This window comes from Gymnoscopelus braueri (assembly GCF_963280865.1).
Source record: "Gymnoscopelus braueri genome assembly, chromosome: 7".
Classification (NCBI taxonomy): domain Eukaryota; kingdom Metazoa; phylum Chordata; class Actinopteri; order Myctophiformes; family Myctophidae; genus Gymnoscopelus; species Gymnoscopelus braueri.
The window spans coordinates 7,915,273-7,933,381 of record NC_137608.1 but is presented as its reverse complement, the minus strand read 5'-3'; the positions used below and the strand labels follow the sequence as shown (position 1 = coordinate 7,933,381).

The 18,109-nt window shown below is 39.4% G+C and overlaps 1 protein-coding gene across 1 annotated transcript in view; it reads right to left on the bottom strand.

The window, feature by feature from the left end:
• LOC308088847 (tight junction protein 2-like) overlaps window positions 1-14,630 on the bottom strand; it is a 70,776-nt gene extending 56,146 nt beyond the window's left edge. The window contains exon 1 of the mRNA XM_080433434.1: window positions 14,367-14,630. Within this exon, the coding sequence (XP_080289560.1) occupies window positions 14,367-14,417 (51 nt within the window). The 5' untranslated portion in view covers window positions 14,418-14,630. The remainder of the gene's footprint in view (window positions 1-14,366) is intronic.
• Between the last annotated feature and the right edge of the window lie 3,479 nt (window positions 14,631-18,109).

Below are 18,109 nucleotides of genomic sequence, written 5' to 3'. Positions count from 1 at the left end.
CCAACACTGGAATGCTGTACGAGCCTTCCCTTAACACCCTGGACAACACTCCACGCATCCTAGATCAGGGGGTCCGGGACTCCTAGGGGGTCCTCAGAGCTACTATAGGGGGTCTGCCAAATATTTGTGTGATAGGATTTTTTCATTAACCACTTGAACCCTAGAATCCCTATTCTGAGGGGAACATTAGCCGAAAATAGCAGATCTACAAGCTCACAACGGCTCCCAAGCTGCGGAATAAACTCACCCATCGCAGTCAGAACTAGTGCACTCACTCCCAATGTTCCACCTCACCCCCTAGCACTCACCTCTTTAGACTCCACCTCACCCCCTAGCACTCACCTCTTCAGACTCCACCTCACCCCCTAGCACTCACCTCTTCAGACTCCACCTCACCCCCTAGCACTCAGCTCTTCAGACTCCACCTCACCCCTTGTATCCCTTTTTGTCACCTTTGTTCGATAGATGCTAGTTCACTATGCAGAGCTATCACTACTAGGGGTGGGACGATATGGGTACCTCACGATACGATATCACGATATTAGGCCCACGATAACAATATATATCACGATATCTGAAAATGCCGATATATTGCGATATCACGATATATTGCATGAAATTTCACCAACGATATATCACGATATCTGAAAATATCGATATATTGCGATATCACGATATATTGCATGAAAATTCACCAACGATATATCACGATAGTCCTTGTATTCAATTCATAAACACATAAAATAGCACCAAACAGTTCAAAATCATCATTACACAAATACAGAGTAGGAAAAACAACGTATCACAAACTTTTTTTTTCTAATAGATATTTTTCGGGAGGATATCGATTATTTATCGCGGGAGAAAATCGCGATATATCGATATATCGTCCCACCCCTAATCACTACTGTAGGTGACTTGTTCTTATGTTTGTGTCTCTTAGACTTGTTTTGTCTCTACCACAAATGTACAGAATGGTATTTAGATAGCATGTTGTTTAGACAGAAGCTAGGTTCATTGTTTACCTGTCATCCTATAGTTTCCAAAGCACATAATGTTATCTAGATTGTTCACCTGGCATCCTACAACATTGTTTTCTCTGCACTCTATTTATGTGACTACATACTGAGTAGAGTTCATGTTTACCCTGCTTATTCTGATCTCACACTTCTTAAGTCGCTCCGGATAAGAGCATCCGCTAAAAGCCAAACTTTTAAATTGTCATGAGGCGCCACAGGCCAGCTGAACGCACAGCGAGCCCCAACTAAAGAGCAAACAGGCTCACAGGGCTGCATAATGAAGGCAGAGGAATCCACAGTACGCGAAAACAGTGCACTCATTAATAACACAGTGACATCATCACAATGGGACCAGTCAGACAGACAGACAGAAAAGACGGAATGAAGACATAGAGAGAAAAAACAACACCACCATAGAAAAAGGAAGGCAGATGATGGGGGGGTTCTAAATGAAAGGGGGACTTGTTTCAGTGGTTCTCTAAAGCGGGTCATTGTCTAAAGTAAACAATAAACCAAACCAAAGCATAACAGCACTTGAACAATCGGTCCTTGTGCTTGGAGTGCTGTGAGCTTATAAAACGACAGCGTTGGATGTGCTTTAGGACGAGCCGTGGAGGACTGCGCTCCCCGCTTAATCTGAAGGCCCCGTTTGTCTGCAGAGATTGAGAAGACTCGAATGAGAAAGGCCAAGACTGTTATTTTCAAGACTTGACTGAGTTAGCGCTGTGTAGCTCAAGCACGTCCACGCACGAGATCATCTGAACATAGCCGATCTACTTGCTACTCTAACACCCCACAAGTATTGTCAACTTCGACCTGCAAGTGAGAAACTCAAAGTGGGCAAGTTGAGGCACAGCTGTTTACAAAGCAAGGGGGGGAAATAAATTGATCAGCCCAAATGTGACACGAAAGCTTAACGTCTGGGAGGTGGAACTGCAGGGCCAATGCCATTGGATACTGGAGCTGTGTGAAGACAAGTGGCACATATATTTTCCTTTTGACTCAAGTGTAATATTACTCCTCTTATCAAAACCCCGGTAGAAAATGACAAAATGTACCTAAAAAAGCCATAACGATTAACTAATGTAGATATTTTATTAGCAGTCTCAGTTGGTATGCGAGCACACACGTGTTTGTTCAGTGTGCGCACGCACGCGCACGAGCGCTTGTTCAGTGTGTGTATGTGGTTAGATTGGTGAGTCGCGAAGGAGGGGGGCGTTACGACTTGCGAACCATGGCCAAGTCTTTTTTTTTGGGGGGGGGGGGGGGGGGGTCGCCAGCCAAAAAGGTTGAGAACCACTGGTGTAATGGACCCAAAAAATAAATAAACACCCCTGAAAGTTACAGGTCAATTCTGACACTTTCAGATTTAAATTAACATTCATTTTGGTGTGCAGGTTTATGCCTCTCCCCGGTCAACTGAGAGTAATGTGCGTCTCCCATGAGAGCGTTTGATAAACTTCCACATTCCAGTAAGGGATAAACACAGTGTTGTGATTTAGGTCATAAATGAGTAAATAAATCAGATCAGATGGGGTCGAGCGTTGCTTTGCCCTTTGGCCGACAGGGTGTGGTCAGCGTGTTGGACCCTGTGAGTCTCTCTGTAAAGGGAAGTCTCTCTGTAAACCGTTCCACCCTCCACGCTTCCTGCCATTCCTCAGATAACACATGAGCAACATGCACGTGCACACGCACACGCCTTACTGCATGAGACACATGCATGCACGCACATACAAACACCTTACTGCCATGAGCCACATGCACATACACACACATACACACGCCTTACAGCATGAGCAACATGCATGCACATACACACACACACACATACACACGCCTTACAGCATGAGCAACATGCAGGCACATACACACACATAGACACGCCTTACAGCATGAGCCACATGCACGCACATACACACACATACACGCGCCTTACAGCATGAGCAACATGCACGTACATACACACACATACACACGCCTTACAGCATGAGCAACATGCACGCACATACACGCACATACACACGCCTTGCTGCCATGAGCCACATGCACATATTCCAACACCCTATATCACACTGTATTTGTATTTGTATATTTGACCTGCTTGTATTTGTACATTGTCGTCCTAAGCTTCTTAGCTATAATCTTGACATAAGGTGAAATATACTATATAGATACACAAAGTTTCTGCCCGACAGCGAGGATATACTGTATTTCATTGCACTCATATTTTGGGGGGGTTTTCTTTGGGATATCTTAGGGCAGTGTTTCACAACCTGGGGTCTGGGCTCCCATTGGCAGGGTGCCATACAGTATCTATCACAGTAGGGGGGGGGTGAGGCCTTGTCTGTTTGGAAGCAGTCCAACAGCACCATATCAAAACTAACTCCCACAAGAAACATCGTTCTGGAGCACACGAATAACATTTTCTTTTAGGTTTCAAAAAGTTTCAAGAATAGCCAAAACAGCAGATCTACAACAGTTAGTTAGGGGTTGGGGGGGGGCAGTTAGGGGTTAAGTTAAGTGTCTTGCTCAGGGACACTTCCGACACAGACCGGGGGCCGGGAGGTGAACCGGTGACCTTGTGATGAGTAATTCTTTCCTTTCACAGTATTTCTGTTCTTCATCCCTTTCCTGAAAACTACAAAATTGGCGCATTCACCCACTTCTGTAAATCTGTGATGTAACAATATGAGTTGACACAAAATGTCTCGACTCTCGAGTTGAAAAGCTGACAATGTGCCAAGCGAAACCCATGCGGGATAGAAGTAAATTCAGCTGATATGATTACACAGGGAGACGCAAATAAAACAAACCATGTATTCAAATTTACACATGGGGCAAGCACAAATGAATGCCAAACACACACACACACACACACACACAAAGCCACACCCAGCACAGTCAAATCATCCACATATCTATTCTGACTCCAGTTAAATCAAACATTCAACATAAAAAACACACCTCTTTAGCACTGTAAGCTCTTTAATACATATCGTCATTGTCTGTGTTGTTGTTTTTTTTCATAAATAATGCTGCATTTAATATTTCATCAGAGTGTTAAGTACCAAACATAGCCGATCTACAAGCTCTCAGCACGTTGCGAACTTGCGATGCAATGTGTTGTGAGCTTGTAGATTCTTCTATTTTAGTTATTTTTAAATAAAATCATTTACAATAATTATAATTATTATAGCTGAAAGCCTATAATGACATGTCCAAAATAGGGAGGCCAGGTTGAAAGTGTGTCTGTGGGTTTAATAAATATTGAAACAATGAAAAGTATTAACAAGAGCTTGAGCTTGTGACTAAATAATAATAACTACATTGGATCCATTGGAACACAGGTTCTTTGTTCCATTTGGTGAAAAGTAACATCCAAGGCTTCAGCCAGACAGTGACTGTACTATATGATGTTAAGACAGGATCCAAAGTGTAAAATATCCAAATGGCAAAAACAAAGGAATGTTTTGATTCAAAGTGGAATTAATAAGGACAGGTGGTGTTTCTCCCTTCAAAGGGAAAGTCTATTTATAGAGCTCATTTCTAATTCAAAACCAGTGGTGGACAAAATACTCTGATGTTTTTACTCAAGTAAAAGTATCAATACCGAAAATAGAGAAACTTCAGTTTACTTGAGTAAAAGTATAAAATTATGTGAAGTAATTATACTTAGTGCCAAAGTAAAAAAAAAACAGATCTATAAGCTCAAAACGTGTCGCATCATGTCTTGTAAAATATCATCATGTCTAAAATAGATCTTAATTGGTTAATGTATGTTTAGTAATAATAATTAAAATCTACAAAGTAACTAGCAATTAAAGGTGTCAAATAACTGCAGTGGAGTAAAAGTTACAATACTCGCCTCTGAGATGTAGTGGAGTAGAAGTATATCATATGAGTATGGAATAATTATTATTAACAAACTCAAGTGAAGTAAAAGTACCTCAAAATTGTACTTAAGTAACAGTACTTGAGTAAATGTACTTTCCACCACTGTCCAAAGGGCTAAACAAAGGAGCATGTTTTGATTCAGTGAAGACAAAGAGGCATTGTGGAATTAATAAGGACAGGTGCTGTTTCTCCCTTCAAAGGGAAAGTCTATTTATAGAGCTAATTTCTAATTCAAAACGAAGATTTTTTACTTCAGTAAAAGTATCAATACCAAAACAGAGAAATACTCTTATTATACTTTTGTACCAAAGTAAAACTACTCATTATGAATGGCCCAAAATGTGTAACTTCTTTTGAAAATAGCTGATCTAGTACAAGCTTATAGATCCTTTTTTATATAGACAAAGTATAAAATAGGCCGTAATTGGTTAATGTATGTTTCCTAATAGTATAAGTAATATTACAAATAATAATAATGATACCAAAATAGAGAAATACTCTAAGTAGGTAGAAATGCCTGTGTCTCCCTTCAAAGGGAAAGTCTATTTATAGAAGTCATTTCAAATTCAAATCCAAACAGAAATCCGTTCCGTTGGCTGGACGATTACTGTACACGGTTGCCATGCCCTGGATGGACGGTTGCTAAGGGGAAGTGGGTGTCAGTTCCTCTTCCCTGGAAGTATGTCCTGTTTGTGTCCTCAGGCACACACGCAACAGGAACTAAAATAGCAAGCGAGCGCACACACGCACGCACACACACACAGGCGTTTGGACAAATCAATGACATGTAATTACACCAGTGGGTGAGCGGAGTGGTGACACATGCAGCAGGCTTGGTGTCAAGGTTTAGAGGAACACCTAATACAGCACATGTTCGCTGGTGTGTGTGTGTGTGTGTGTGTGTGTGTGTGTGTGTGTGTGTGTGTGTGTGTGTGTGTGTGTGTGTGTGTGTGTGTGTGTGTGTGTGTGTGTGTGTGTGTGTGTGTGTGTGTGTGTGTGTGTGTGTGTGTGTGTGTGTGTTCCAATCCACACAAACTTAACAGGCATTCATGGGTTCAAATGTCCAGTGGTGGAAAAAGTACTCAAATGTTTTACTTAGTTAAGTAAAAGTATCAATACTGCAATGTACAAGCACTCTGTTACAAATAAAAGTCTGGTGTTCAAAATGTCCTTGGGTAAAAGTACAAAAGTATTGGTATAAAAAATGTAGTTAAAGTACCAAAAGTAAAAGTACTGAATGAAATGTTTGAAAATTGTGTTGTGTGCTTACAGATCTGCTATTTTCAAATATCCCAGGTATAACATAGGGCTGAAGTGGTTAATGTATGTTTTATAATATAATAATTTATACCTGTAAAAGTAACTAAAGTTTTCAAATAATTGTAGTGGAGTAAAAGTATAATATTTGCCTCTGAGATGTAGTGGAGTTAAGTAGAAGTAAAAGTACAGAAAAGTAAAAAATACCAAAAACATTTACTTAAGTACAGTACTTGAGTAAATGTACCTAGTTACTTTACACCACTGGTGTGTGTATTCCAATTCACACAAACTTAACAGGCATGAGTTCATGGGTTCAAACTCGGTTCATGACCAATGTCTCCACAAGCCGGCTCTCTTTGCCCATTTCTGAAATAAAGTACTTGAATAGCAACCTTGTATGTCCAAAACCGGTACTATTCGGGGGGAAGAACCCTGTGTTCCAATGTATCCAGTGCAGTTAACTTATTACTTAGTCACAAGCTCTTCTCTTATTAATACTTTGCATTGGTTCAATATTTATAAAACCCACAGACACACCCAAACACGTTCTGTTTACCTTTAACATTATTTCCAAAAATAGCTGATCTACAGGCTCACAACGCTTCGCGATGTGACACGTTGTGAGCATGTAGACTGGCAATTTTTTGCTACTATTGTGTGATACTATCGTAAAAGGAAGTAGGGCATCAATATACGAAAACACAAAATATTTCAATATGGAGATTTTTGGGCCTGACAACAGGTAGGTAGGTATGTACTTTATTCATCCCAGAGGGGAAATTAAGGTGTCACAGCAGCTCTCATAGACATCAATAAAACACATAATAAAAAAACATCTAAAAAAGGCATCATAAGTTTAGTAGGGCTAGGTCTAGAGATGTCACCATCATGAAATAGTAGTCGACGATTAAATGTCATACATATATTGTGATTAATGATCATCTCTGCCAGGCCGGAATGGCCAGGGGAGCGAATCCCCGGCTGTACCGATCGGCGTGAAACTTGGGACGCACACTCCCAGCAAACCAAGGAAGCACCTCCGTCCCACATTTTCAAAATCAGCCTCATGGTGGCGCTATATCTGTCCACTTCACATTTCGGGCTGATGGCTGCCCTTTAATGCAAAACTCTGCTGTTTGACAAGCACTGCAGTTTTTGACACCATGCCAACCGGGCCACAAGATGCCATCCTGGCTAGTGGCTAAACGATGCCACCCTGGCTACAAGATGCCACCCTGGCTACAAGATGCCACCCTGGCTAAAAGATGCCACCCTGGCTAAAAGATGCCATCCTGGCTATAAGATGCCATCCTGCCATCCTGGCTACAAGATGCCAACCACAGCCAGTCACTGCTGCCTGGAAAACTCAAGCTGCTGCAGAGCTGCTGTGTTCAGTGTGTGAACCGTCATGAAGTGACTGTCTAAAAGCCTGGATTATATTTAGTTGTGCGCCTGTGATCATGTGCACCAAAAATAGCCAATCTACAAGCTCCACAAGATCTACACGACACCACAAATCAGTGGCACCGGTAATAACAGGACAGACATACTCCTGACAGGAGAGTGTAAATCTAGCACTGCTGTCACTGGCACTCTGGGTAGGAGATGAGATGAGAGATGTCGTGTGTGTGTGTGTGTGTGTGTGTGTGTGTGTGTGTGTGTGTGTGTGTGTAATTTGAGAAATGGACGAGTACTCATTTTCCTGCAGTGTCCTCACAAGAGAAATGGTTGTTTTATCGAGAGAAAAAAAAGGAATACTCAAATACGGTACTTGAGTAAATGGACTTTGTTACTTGTCATTAACATGTCATTAAGTTGCATGAGGCCAGTGGCTTCACACAGTGGACGATGGATGGCGTCAGCACAGTTGTCACCTGCATGGCACACAGCTGCTGTCCTGCTTGACTTGAGGTCACGGATGCTGATCACATGTGAATCTTCAGTGCATACGCGTACTCGTAGGGCTGTCTGTCACGATCATGACATTTTAGCTGACGATTTATTGTCGTACAAATAATGGCGTTTAACGATGTAATTGTGTTTTGTTTGTTGTTTTGCATTGAACATTGGAGCATATGAATCAAAATGACATTCCCATTTGCCTGTTAGGCTTTGTAAGCCAATATTGCACAGGGCAGATATGACAATGACAAATAACTTAAATATGCACAGAAATGACTGTCAATGACTGGTGCCAATAATCAAAATAGATATAATTTCAAAAATGTTAAAATAAATAGCGCAAATAACTTATCTACAAGCTCACAATATGTTGCGGCGCGTTGTGAGCTATTTTAACTATAAAGTCAACAAGAATTTATACAGAAGAATGGAAACAATTCTGACGATTTTAACTGTGATTAGGTCAAATAAATGTGATCAGGCGATTATAATTTGCGACAGGCCTATCTACAGTATGTACATGTAGTTGATATGTACGCTGTAAAATTCTGAGTATTTCTTTAAGTCTGAGAGTTAAACGGGTCCATCTTCACACCGAGAGTGTAAAATAAAGGGACACTCTCGATGAGTTGTACGCCGTCCTGTTGAATGACCTGCACCGTCCCTAGAACAGACATGTCCAAGACTAGACAGATTTTATATGGCTCGCAGCTTCCTTCCTAAAATGTATTATGTATAGCCCACCAGTATAGTCATGTGAAATTCATATTTCATACATTGAAGTTTATGAGTGTTTTAAAATTAACCTTGGCAGATCTCTCAGTAGAATTTACAAGGATTCCTAACTGCTTATTACTTTATGTTGTTTCATTCTCAAGATGTGAAAGAAACACTTTGGGGGTTTTCTATTTGTAGAGACCTTTTCACACCTGGTTATATTTAGCTACACTGTCATTTGAACAGAAGACAATTTATTGTACTGTAAATAGACGAGTTCTGGGGTTGAGTGATTTGCCATGGGCAAATATTATGCACGTTTTGTTAATACAAACTTCAATCTATCAAAACTTCAGTCCAACACGGCTTTCCTTGGCCAGGTAATGATGTCATTTGCCAGTAAATTATGTAATTTGCAAGACCCAACCAGTCAGAAGCAGCCTTGTACAAACGCATTAAAAAATAAATTAGATTATCTAAAATAATTGCGATTATACGATGATGTAATAATTGTGACAGGCCTATCCCAAAGATGACCTGGGTTCAAATCTGTCCAAGAGACTCTCTACTGCATGTCACACTCTCTCTCTCTCTCACTCTTCCAATACCCAAATTTCTACTCACTCGCTCACCCACACTCGGTCCTCTGAAATAGTTTTGTCCCACATGGACATTGGTGGTAAAAGTACTCAAATGTTTTACTTGAGTAAAAGTACAAAAGCATTGGCATCAAAATGCACTTAAAGTACCAAAAGTAAAAGTACTAAACGCGCTGCGACGTGTTGTGAGCTTGTAGATTGGCTATTTTCAAATAGCCTATGTATAAAATAGGGCTAAAGTGGTTAATGTATGTTTCATAAAATAATAATTTACATCTGAAAAGTAACTAAAGTTTTCAAATAATTGTAATGGAGTAAAAGTACAATATTTGCCTCTGAGATGTAGTGGAGTAGAAGTAAAAGTATTGGAAATTGGAAATACTCAAGTAAAGTACAAATACCTCAAAATAGTACTTAAGTACAGTACTTAAGTAAATGTACTTAGTTACTTTCCACCACTGCACATGGACATTTGCTTTTGGAGGAGCCGAGACCGGAGAGCGAGTGATCTCTCCAAGCCGCTTGGAGCGTCAAACAGCGAGTGCACGTCGAAACTTTGTTCTGCGTGCTCATGCTAAAATGTAAACATGACGCGCCTGCATGCGTGTGCTGAGCGGTTTGGGGGTGACCCACTTGATTAAACTGCAGAGACACTGAAGTGCATTTATACACATCATTCTGAATAACAGTGATCAAAGCTACTGAAGCAATAAATTAACCCATTAAGACCGGGAAAGCATCTGTCATTTTAGATATGAACCACTTTATCTTGTACTTTGGCTATTCAAAGCAAATAGCAGATATACAAGCTCATAGCACAGTATAGAGCACTATGAGCTTGTAGATCTGCACTTTTTTGAAAAATCATGAAAGTTTGCGCAAATCTTTGAATATATATTTTTAAAGTGAACATTTGTGTGTTATGTTGCTATAATCTGTAGTTCTCAAACTTTTTCATCTCAAGGGCCCCCAAAATGATATGTATTTGGCCACGGACCCCCATCTCAAAATACGTTGTTGCATGGACCCCCCAGAAGCAAAGATTTGAGTTGAAATATATACCGTATATTCAAAGATTTGCAAAAGTTTAAAAAAAATCTAAAATAGCAGATCTACAAGTTTATAGCGTGGCACTCGGTGCCGCGCAATGAGCTTGTATATCTGCTATTTTGAAATTTAGCGTGTTTGAAATTTAGCGTGCTATTTTGAAATTTAGCGTGCCGCGCTATGAGCTTGTATATCTGCTATTTTGAATGTCGATTTTTATTTATACAATCATGCGGTTTGTTGTCATATGAGATCAAACATCTCATATATGAGAAATAGAGCATCTAATGTACAATGTGAAATGCAGGAGTGAGTGAGCAGGCAGCTAGGAGTGAGGAATTGGAATGTGGCTGTCAGTCCAGCCGGCCTGATTCCTCCGGACTCGCATATAATCCTCTCCTCCACGCTCGGAGGCGGGACTAATGCGCAAGTGGAGTGAGCGAGTGTGGAAGTTGGGGTATTGGAATTTGGCTACTTTCTCTCTCTTCCTGCCTCCCCCTCTCCCTCCCTCTCTCATCCTGCCTCCCCCTCTCTGTCTGTCTCTCTCCCCCCGCTCCCTGAAATAAAGCATAAAATTCCATGAATAAATCTTAAATATATATACATACACAGAGAGAGAGAGAGAGAGAATTGCAGTCGGGTAGAAATCTCATATCTCCAAAACTGTTTTTTTTTTAATATTCCAAATTGCTCTAGTGTAGTTATTATCTTGTCACAAGCGCTTGTTAATACATTTCATTGGTTAAATATTTATAAAACCACCAACACACACAACAGCTCAAATAGCCGCTATTGTGTTTTTACTTGAGTATTTCCATTTCTTGATACTTCTCCAGTACATTTTAGAGGAAAATATTGTACTTTTTTTTTTACTCCGCTACAATTATCTGACATAACTCATAATGACTCATTTCCATTGCAGGATGAGCTGTAATGGAAAAGCGCTGGAGGTGTGTTGTGTCACAGCCGGGGGCTCCAGGCTTCTTCCCATGTGGCTGTCAGAGCCTTGAATGAGGACATGGTCCTCCTCACTAGGGCCGTCACCATTACACATTTAAGTTGACCATTAATTGTCATACAAATAATTGCGATTAACTATTTAATAGTGTTTTTTTTTGGCATTGAACAGCAACCTATTAATACAAAATAAATTTCTGTTTGGTTTTATAGGCTTCATTTTCATAAATTGCACAGGGCAGATATGACACATTTTCTGAAAATGTATGAAACCGTTTCAACATATATTCAAATAATTTGTGACAGGCCTACTCATAAATAAATGAAAATAATCAAACAAAAAAGATTTATTTTTACATTCAAGACCACCATTTCCTGGCTGCTTCTCAGCAACTCAGTATTAACCCCTTGACTGCTCTGACACCGGTTAGCGGGGGCTGTTGTTTTAATATTAGATGGCAATCGATTCTATTCTATAGCTATTTTCCCCTCATGCACTCTGAAACCTTCAGGGAAGCAAATCAGTGGCACTGGCATATCCAGTATCTTTAACCAATTAAAGTACTTGACTCCGACTGTTCTCAACTGTCAGCCATTTAACCATTTATACCCTATATTTCATTGACCGGGGTCCCCCAGGCTTCTATACTGGGTCGCCTCCACGTTTCCCTCTACACTAAATCACTTTGCCGAAAATAGCCGACCTAATAGCCGCTTTGAGTTATTAAAAAAGTGTTGTGTGAGCGATGTTTGTTTTTGTTTAAAAATACATTTAAATAGCTCTATACAGTTTTCTGATAGCAATCATTGTTTGTTCAGTAACAGGTCTCTCCAGCTCTTTTAGTAACAAGGTGGTACACACATTTTATCCTATCAGGATGCCATTTGAATATAGTTTTAACTTTTTTTAAACCACTATATATATATATATACACATATATATATATACAAGTAAGACGCGCGAACGCGGGAAGCGAACGCAGCCCTATTTGTTTTTTTGTCTTTTTTAAATTGTTATGTTGTCACTTACAGCACCAACAGCACATAAAGTATATAAAATCTGTACTGCTTACTAAGCTTTACCAGCTTCAAAATTCAATTGATGAACACATCAATAGTACTAATTACAATGAATACACCATTGTGAAATGGACCATTCTGCATTTTGGTACAGTATGTATAGTTATGCCAATACTAACTTCTTTTTTTTTACAATACTTTTTTGCACAAGTAACATTTTGAGTTTTACTTGATTATTACGTTGTAGTATTGCAACTTTTAATTAATAATAATAAAATCTCCAAAAGGGTCCAATTGGTTCCATTTTTACACTCTCATAGATAAATCAACACTAGAGATTGTACATTTTGTGTGCCGGCCAACTATTGAACTAGACTAGGGCAGTGGTTCTCAAACATTGTATTTGGCTCGCTGCAAGCAACTCTTAGATTCTATTTTTAATATCTGGAATCTAGAGTTGCAATACCAACCAGCCCATACATGCAAACAGAAAAGTCCTATCTGATTGTATTAAACAACATTAAACTCACCAACATTGCAGCTGTACGGAAAGCTTGAATTCTCCTCTATCTGCAAAGTTTTGTTTCATAAAAATCCACCGTAGACATGTTGTGAGCTACTTTCTGTCAATAAATTCCATGCAGGTGATTATTTTTCTAAATGTTGGAGTTTGTAAGCGCTCGTGGGAAATCACTCAACGGTCCTGCGTACCACCTGTTTCTAAATTGCACATGATGCAGGAGGCAGCAGGATGTTGACTCCAAACTCCAACACTTAGAAAAATAATCACCTGCACAGAATTTATTGACAGAAAGTAGCTCATTAACATGTCTACGGTGGATTTTTATTAAACAAAAACTTTGCAGATAGAAAGAGGATAATTCAAGCTTTCCGTACAGCTGCAATGTTGGTGAGTTTAACGTTGTTTAATACAATCTGATAGGACTTTTCTGTTTGGATGTATGGGCTGTCAAGGGTTGGTATTGCAAAGAGTCCATTCCAGATATTAAAAATATAATCTAAGAATTGCTTGTGGCTAGTATTTGGCCACAGACCCCCTTTGGAAAAGATGCTGAGCCAGGGACTCCCATAAGAGAAGATTTGCCCAAAAAAAATCTAAAACAGCCAATCTACATGATGCTGATGCTTGTAAAGCTGCTGTTATATACAGTATATAATATAATATACAATATAATAGCCAAAATAATGAGGCTTAAATGTTTAAACTGTTACTATTTTTTGCTGTGGACCCCCTGGAACCCCAGGGGTCCCCGGCCGGACCCCATTTTAAGGAGCAGTGAACTATAGTACACACATTTCATATCTAGTGAAGTGTTCCTATTGGTGGAGAGTCCGGAACACACAACAGGTGTATCGACAGGGGCTGGAAGGTGATTGGCTACCGTCAGAGCAACACCTACCCGAACACTTTACCAATACATAAAGTAAATAAACAAACACCAAAGTAAAAGTTAACGTGATTTATACTTCGTCGGGTGCCTTTTTAATCTCTCTTTTTACTTGTTAATCAACTACAAGTATGTGAAAGCTTTAGTTACAAGTTACTTTGTAGAATTAGATTATTATTAGACCACAAAACAGACACTAACCACTTACGCCCTATTTTATAGTTCGGATATTCAAAAATAGCCGATGTACAACTTAAGCTCACAACGCGTCACAACGCATCGCATTGTGAGTTTGTAGATGGGCTATTTTTTTAACGGGCAACAGAAAGAAACCCGTTGGGAAAGCCTTGGGGTTTCTATTAACTGCTCGAGTCCTCCGTTCCGGTTCTAGAGCCCGCCCTACTGTATCCGGTCATTCCCAACGCACACATGCATTGACGCACTATTTCCGTATCCGCTCCAAAGACCCGGACCGGATGTTGCTACATGATACGCTAATCGGAACCCAACCACCCACCACCGAGACACCGACACAAACTTACCCCGACGCTGTCGCTCTTGATGCGGTATCCTCCTCCGCCTTTTACGGGCATTCTGGTTCCGTCGAGCCCCGAAAACAGTCGCTGTGCGGCGGCGAAATCTTTGCTAAAGCGTGGGTTCTGTCCTCTCTGTGTGTCTAGTTAGGTGAAGTAATGAAACATGGCTGTTTCATAAACAGCAGCAGCTCCAGAGCAGACAGCGGTGTGACAGCTCTCCTCTCCCCGACTCTCCTAACCCTCTCCCTGGGAGAGACACTTTGAACAAGCCCCGGTCTCCCGATACCACAGCTAGGGGGGGTCTCTTCATTTTAACAAACACCAGTGTTATGTGTTGTGAACGTTTAATGAAAATGAAAAACAATAATACGACTTAATAACTAAGACATATTGAAAACAATAACTTTATAATGGATTCATGTTTGATTTATCTGAGTATGCTTTATTTGACAGCTCCCCGGCCTCCCCCGTAAACGCGTGAATGGTACGTCCCGGCCCCGGTGGGAGGGGGAGAGAGAGAGAGAGAAAAGGAGGCGTTGATTTATTATGTGAAAGTTTATATTATAAACATTGTGACGCACTGTTATGTACAGTTCAAATGTCTATTAAAAAAACATAATCAGAACTACACAGTATTACATGGGTTAATACATGTGCTAATTTAACTCTGAGTGACTACAAACACTGATTTTTATAACTATGGGAAAGTAACTCAGTACTTTACTCAAGTAGGCTACTGTACTTCTTAAGTTATAACTATAAGTGCAATTTGAGGTCTACTTTTACTTTACTCGAGTGTTCATTTTTTCAATAGGCTATACTTCTTATACTCCACTACATTGCAAAGGCAAATATTGTTACTTTTTACACTCACTAATACATTTGAAAAAAAAGTTAGGCCTAAAAGTTAGGCTTTTGATTATTATTACAAAACGTAAATTAAACAATTAAGCCCTATTTTATAGAATCTATTCTAAGATAGACGATCTAAGCTCAAAACGTGTGTGATCACTGTGAGCTTGTATGCTAGCCTATTTTCTAAAAAGTGTGAATTTCTTTTTACACTTTTTTGGTTTGTTGTTATTTTTAATTGCCCATACTGAGCACTTTTACTTTGGTACTGTAAGTATAGCCTACTTCGTTTGGAAATGTTCTAAATGTCATTACAGCAATGCATTGATATTATAAAGAAAATGTACTGCATAGGCCTAATTTGTCCTTTGGAATACTTGAGTATTTATACTTGAGTTGAGCATATTGTCCACCACTTCCCCCAGCAGAAGTGACTTGCTCTGTGGCCCTTGAAGCCCACAGCATATCCTAAATAGCTCAGAGACAACTAGCTGACAACAGGGGAACATGTGCCTTCATCCCTGCCCCACATTATACCAGCATGCTGGGAACAAGACAATATAGTCTCCTGAGAACCTAGCAAAATATGCCTATTCCAATGCAGTTTCAGTCTCTTTTGTTTTTCTATAGTGAAGGTAAATACACATCTTAGCATTAATATATATTATATATATATATGTATATGTGTGTGTATGTATATATATATATATATATATATATATATATATATATATATATATATATATATATATATATATATATATATATATATATATATATATATATATATATATATATATATATATATATATATATATATATATATATATATATATATATATATATACATATTATTTTTTACATTTATTAATTCAATAATTCACGATGCGTTGTGAGCTTGGTTTATTTCCACTCTGTATTTGTCATATGAAGAAGTATGTAGGGCCCCATCCTCTATTTCTGTTCTTCCAAATTGAAGGCTATAATTGATTGTCAAGTGTTTTTCTTCTTATTTCCAGACCAGAATTCAATCAATTCGAGTCTCGACTCCTGCTTCTGCTTGTGTTGCAAAGAGACGACTGCAGCTCAGGTTTCAGAAACAACGACTCTGCACTGACTCCATCCAAACCACAGTGTGAGTGCCACTGTCATCATAGCTGAAGAACACTCACAAACCAATCAACATCATCACAGAGGCAGAGCTGCAGAACATCAGCGACACCTAGAGGGCGCTGACGGAAACACAGTACAATGGCGTTCAGGGACAGATGAGTGAATGCACAGCCGGAAGATATACTGTACAGCAGTGGTGGAAGAAGAAGTACATATTTTACTTAAGTAAAAGTAGCAATACCACAATATAAAAATACTCTGTTACAAGTAAAAGGCCTGTGTACAAAATGTTACTTGAGTAAAAGTACAAAAGTATTGGCATCAAAATATACTTAAAGTGTCAAAAGTAAAAGTACTGTAATGTTTGAAAATAGCAGATCACAACGCGTCGCATGTGAGCTTGTAGATCGGCTATTTTCAAATAGCCTATGTATAAAATATGTCTGAAGTGGTTAATGTATGTTTTATAATATATAAATATATAATATATAATTATAATCTATAATATATAGTGTATTTCTGCAAAGTAACTATAGTAACTTTTAGTTTTCAAATAATTGTAGTGGAGTAAAAGTACAATAGTGCCTCTGAGATGTAGTGGAGTAGAAGTAAAAGTACTGAAAATTGAAAATACTCCAGTAAAGTAAAAAACACCTCAAAATTGTACAGTACTTGAGTAAATGTACTTAGTTACTTTACACCACTGCTGTACAGCTTCCCTGTATTGATTATTTAAAGCTTTAGTTCTATTCATAATGAAAAGCATTGAAGGAAATTTGGAAAATATTGTGAAATAGTCCTGTTGACCAAATGATGTCAAGTCGCCTGTTCTTTTCATAATAATGCTAACTGGACTGACCCTAAACAGTACCTTTAGCTAGGACCAAAAACACCCCTGTTAAGCACTTAAACGCGTGGGGGTCTGCAGCCAAACACATATCGATTTGGGGGTTCCTTGACATGAAAATGTATACAAGACCCATGGATCAGGGAACTTCTTTGAAATAGCCTGTTTCAGCAATTCAGAAACCAAATCATCCCCTTTAACCATATGCTGGGGGGTGAAGAGCTGCCTCATTGCGTGGATATAGCACGATCAGCAGTACAGACACCAAACCGTATAAGTAATCAATGCACTTGACAATGTAAGAAATAGCACACAAGGTAGGGATAGTGTATATGTATACATACCAATTTCAATCAGGCTATGGATTGATACTATCTCTGGTGGGACTGGGAGGTAATGCTGACCAGGGTTTGTTTGCTCTCCTCAAGTGGTGAAAATGTGTGAGTTGTGAGCTTGTAGATCTGCTTTTGGCTGCTTTTGGCTAATGTCCCCCCCCCCCTCCCCCCAGGACAAGTATGCAGGGGTTCAAGTTGTTAAAGTGGTTGAGCTGATTTTGATGCTATATTAACTCATCTGGCTGGGGACCGCCTAGAATCCCCTCAAGGACCCCTGGCTGCCACAACCACTGCCTTAAGCCAAGCACTGAGGCAACATGCACATTTTGTGGGCCGGACAATTCTGGGAAAAAAAACCTGCAAAGAATTCTAGTTATCAGTGGAGGACAGACAGCAGGGTTAGAAATTCTGAGAAAAAACACTGGCGTTTTGATACTCTGCTTTGCCAAAAACATCACAATCAAAGTAATTGATGAGATAAGAGCATTATTATACAATTAAAGGGATAGTTCAACCCCAAAATGACATTTTAAAAAAAAAATCTATTAGTCACCCCATGGAGACTGGATATTGTTTTGTTTTTGTCGCATTCCTAAGCCAAT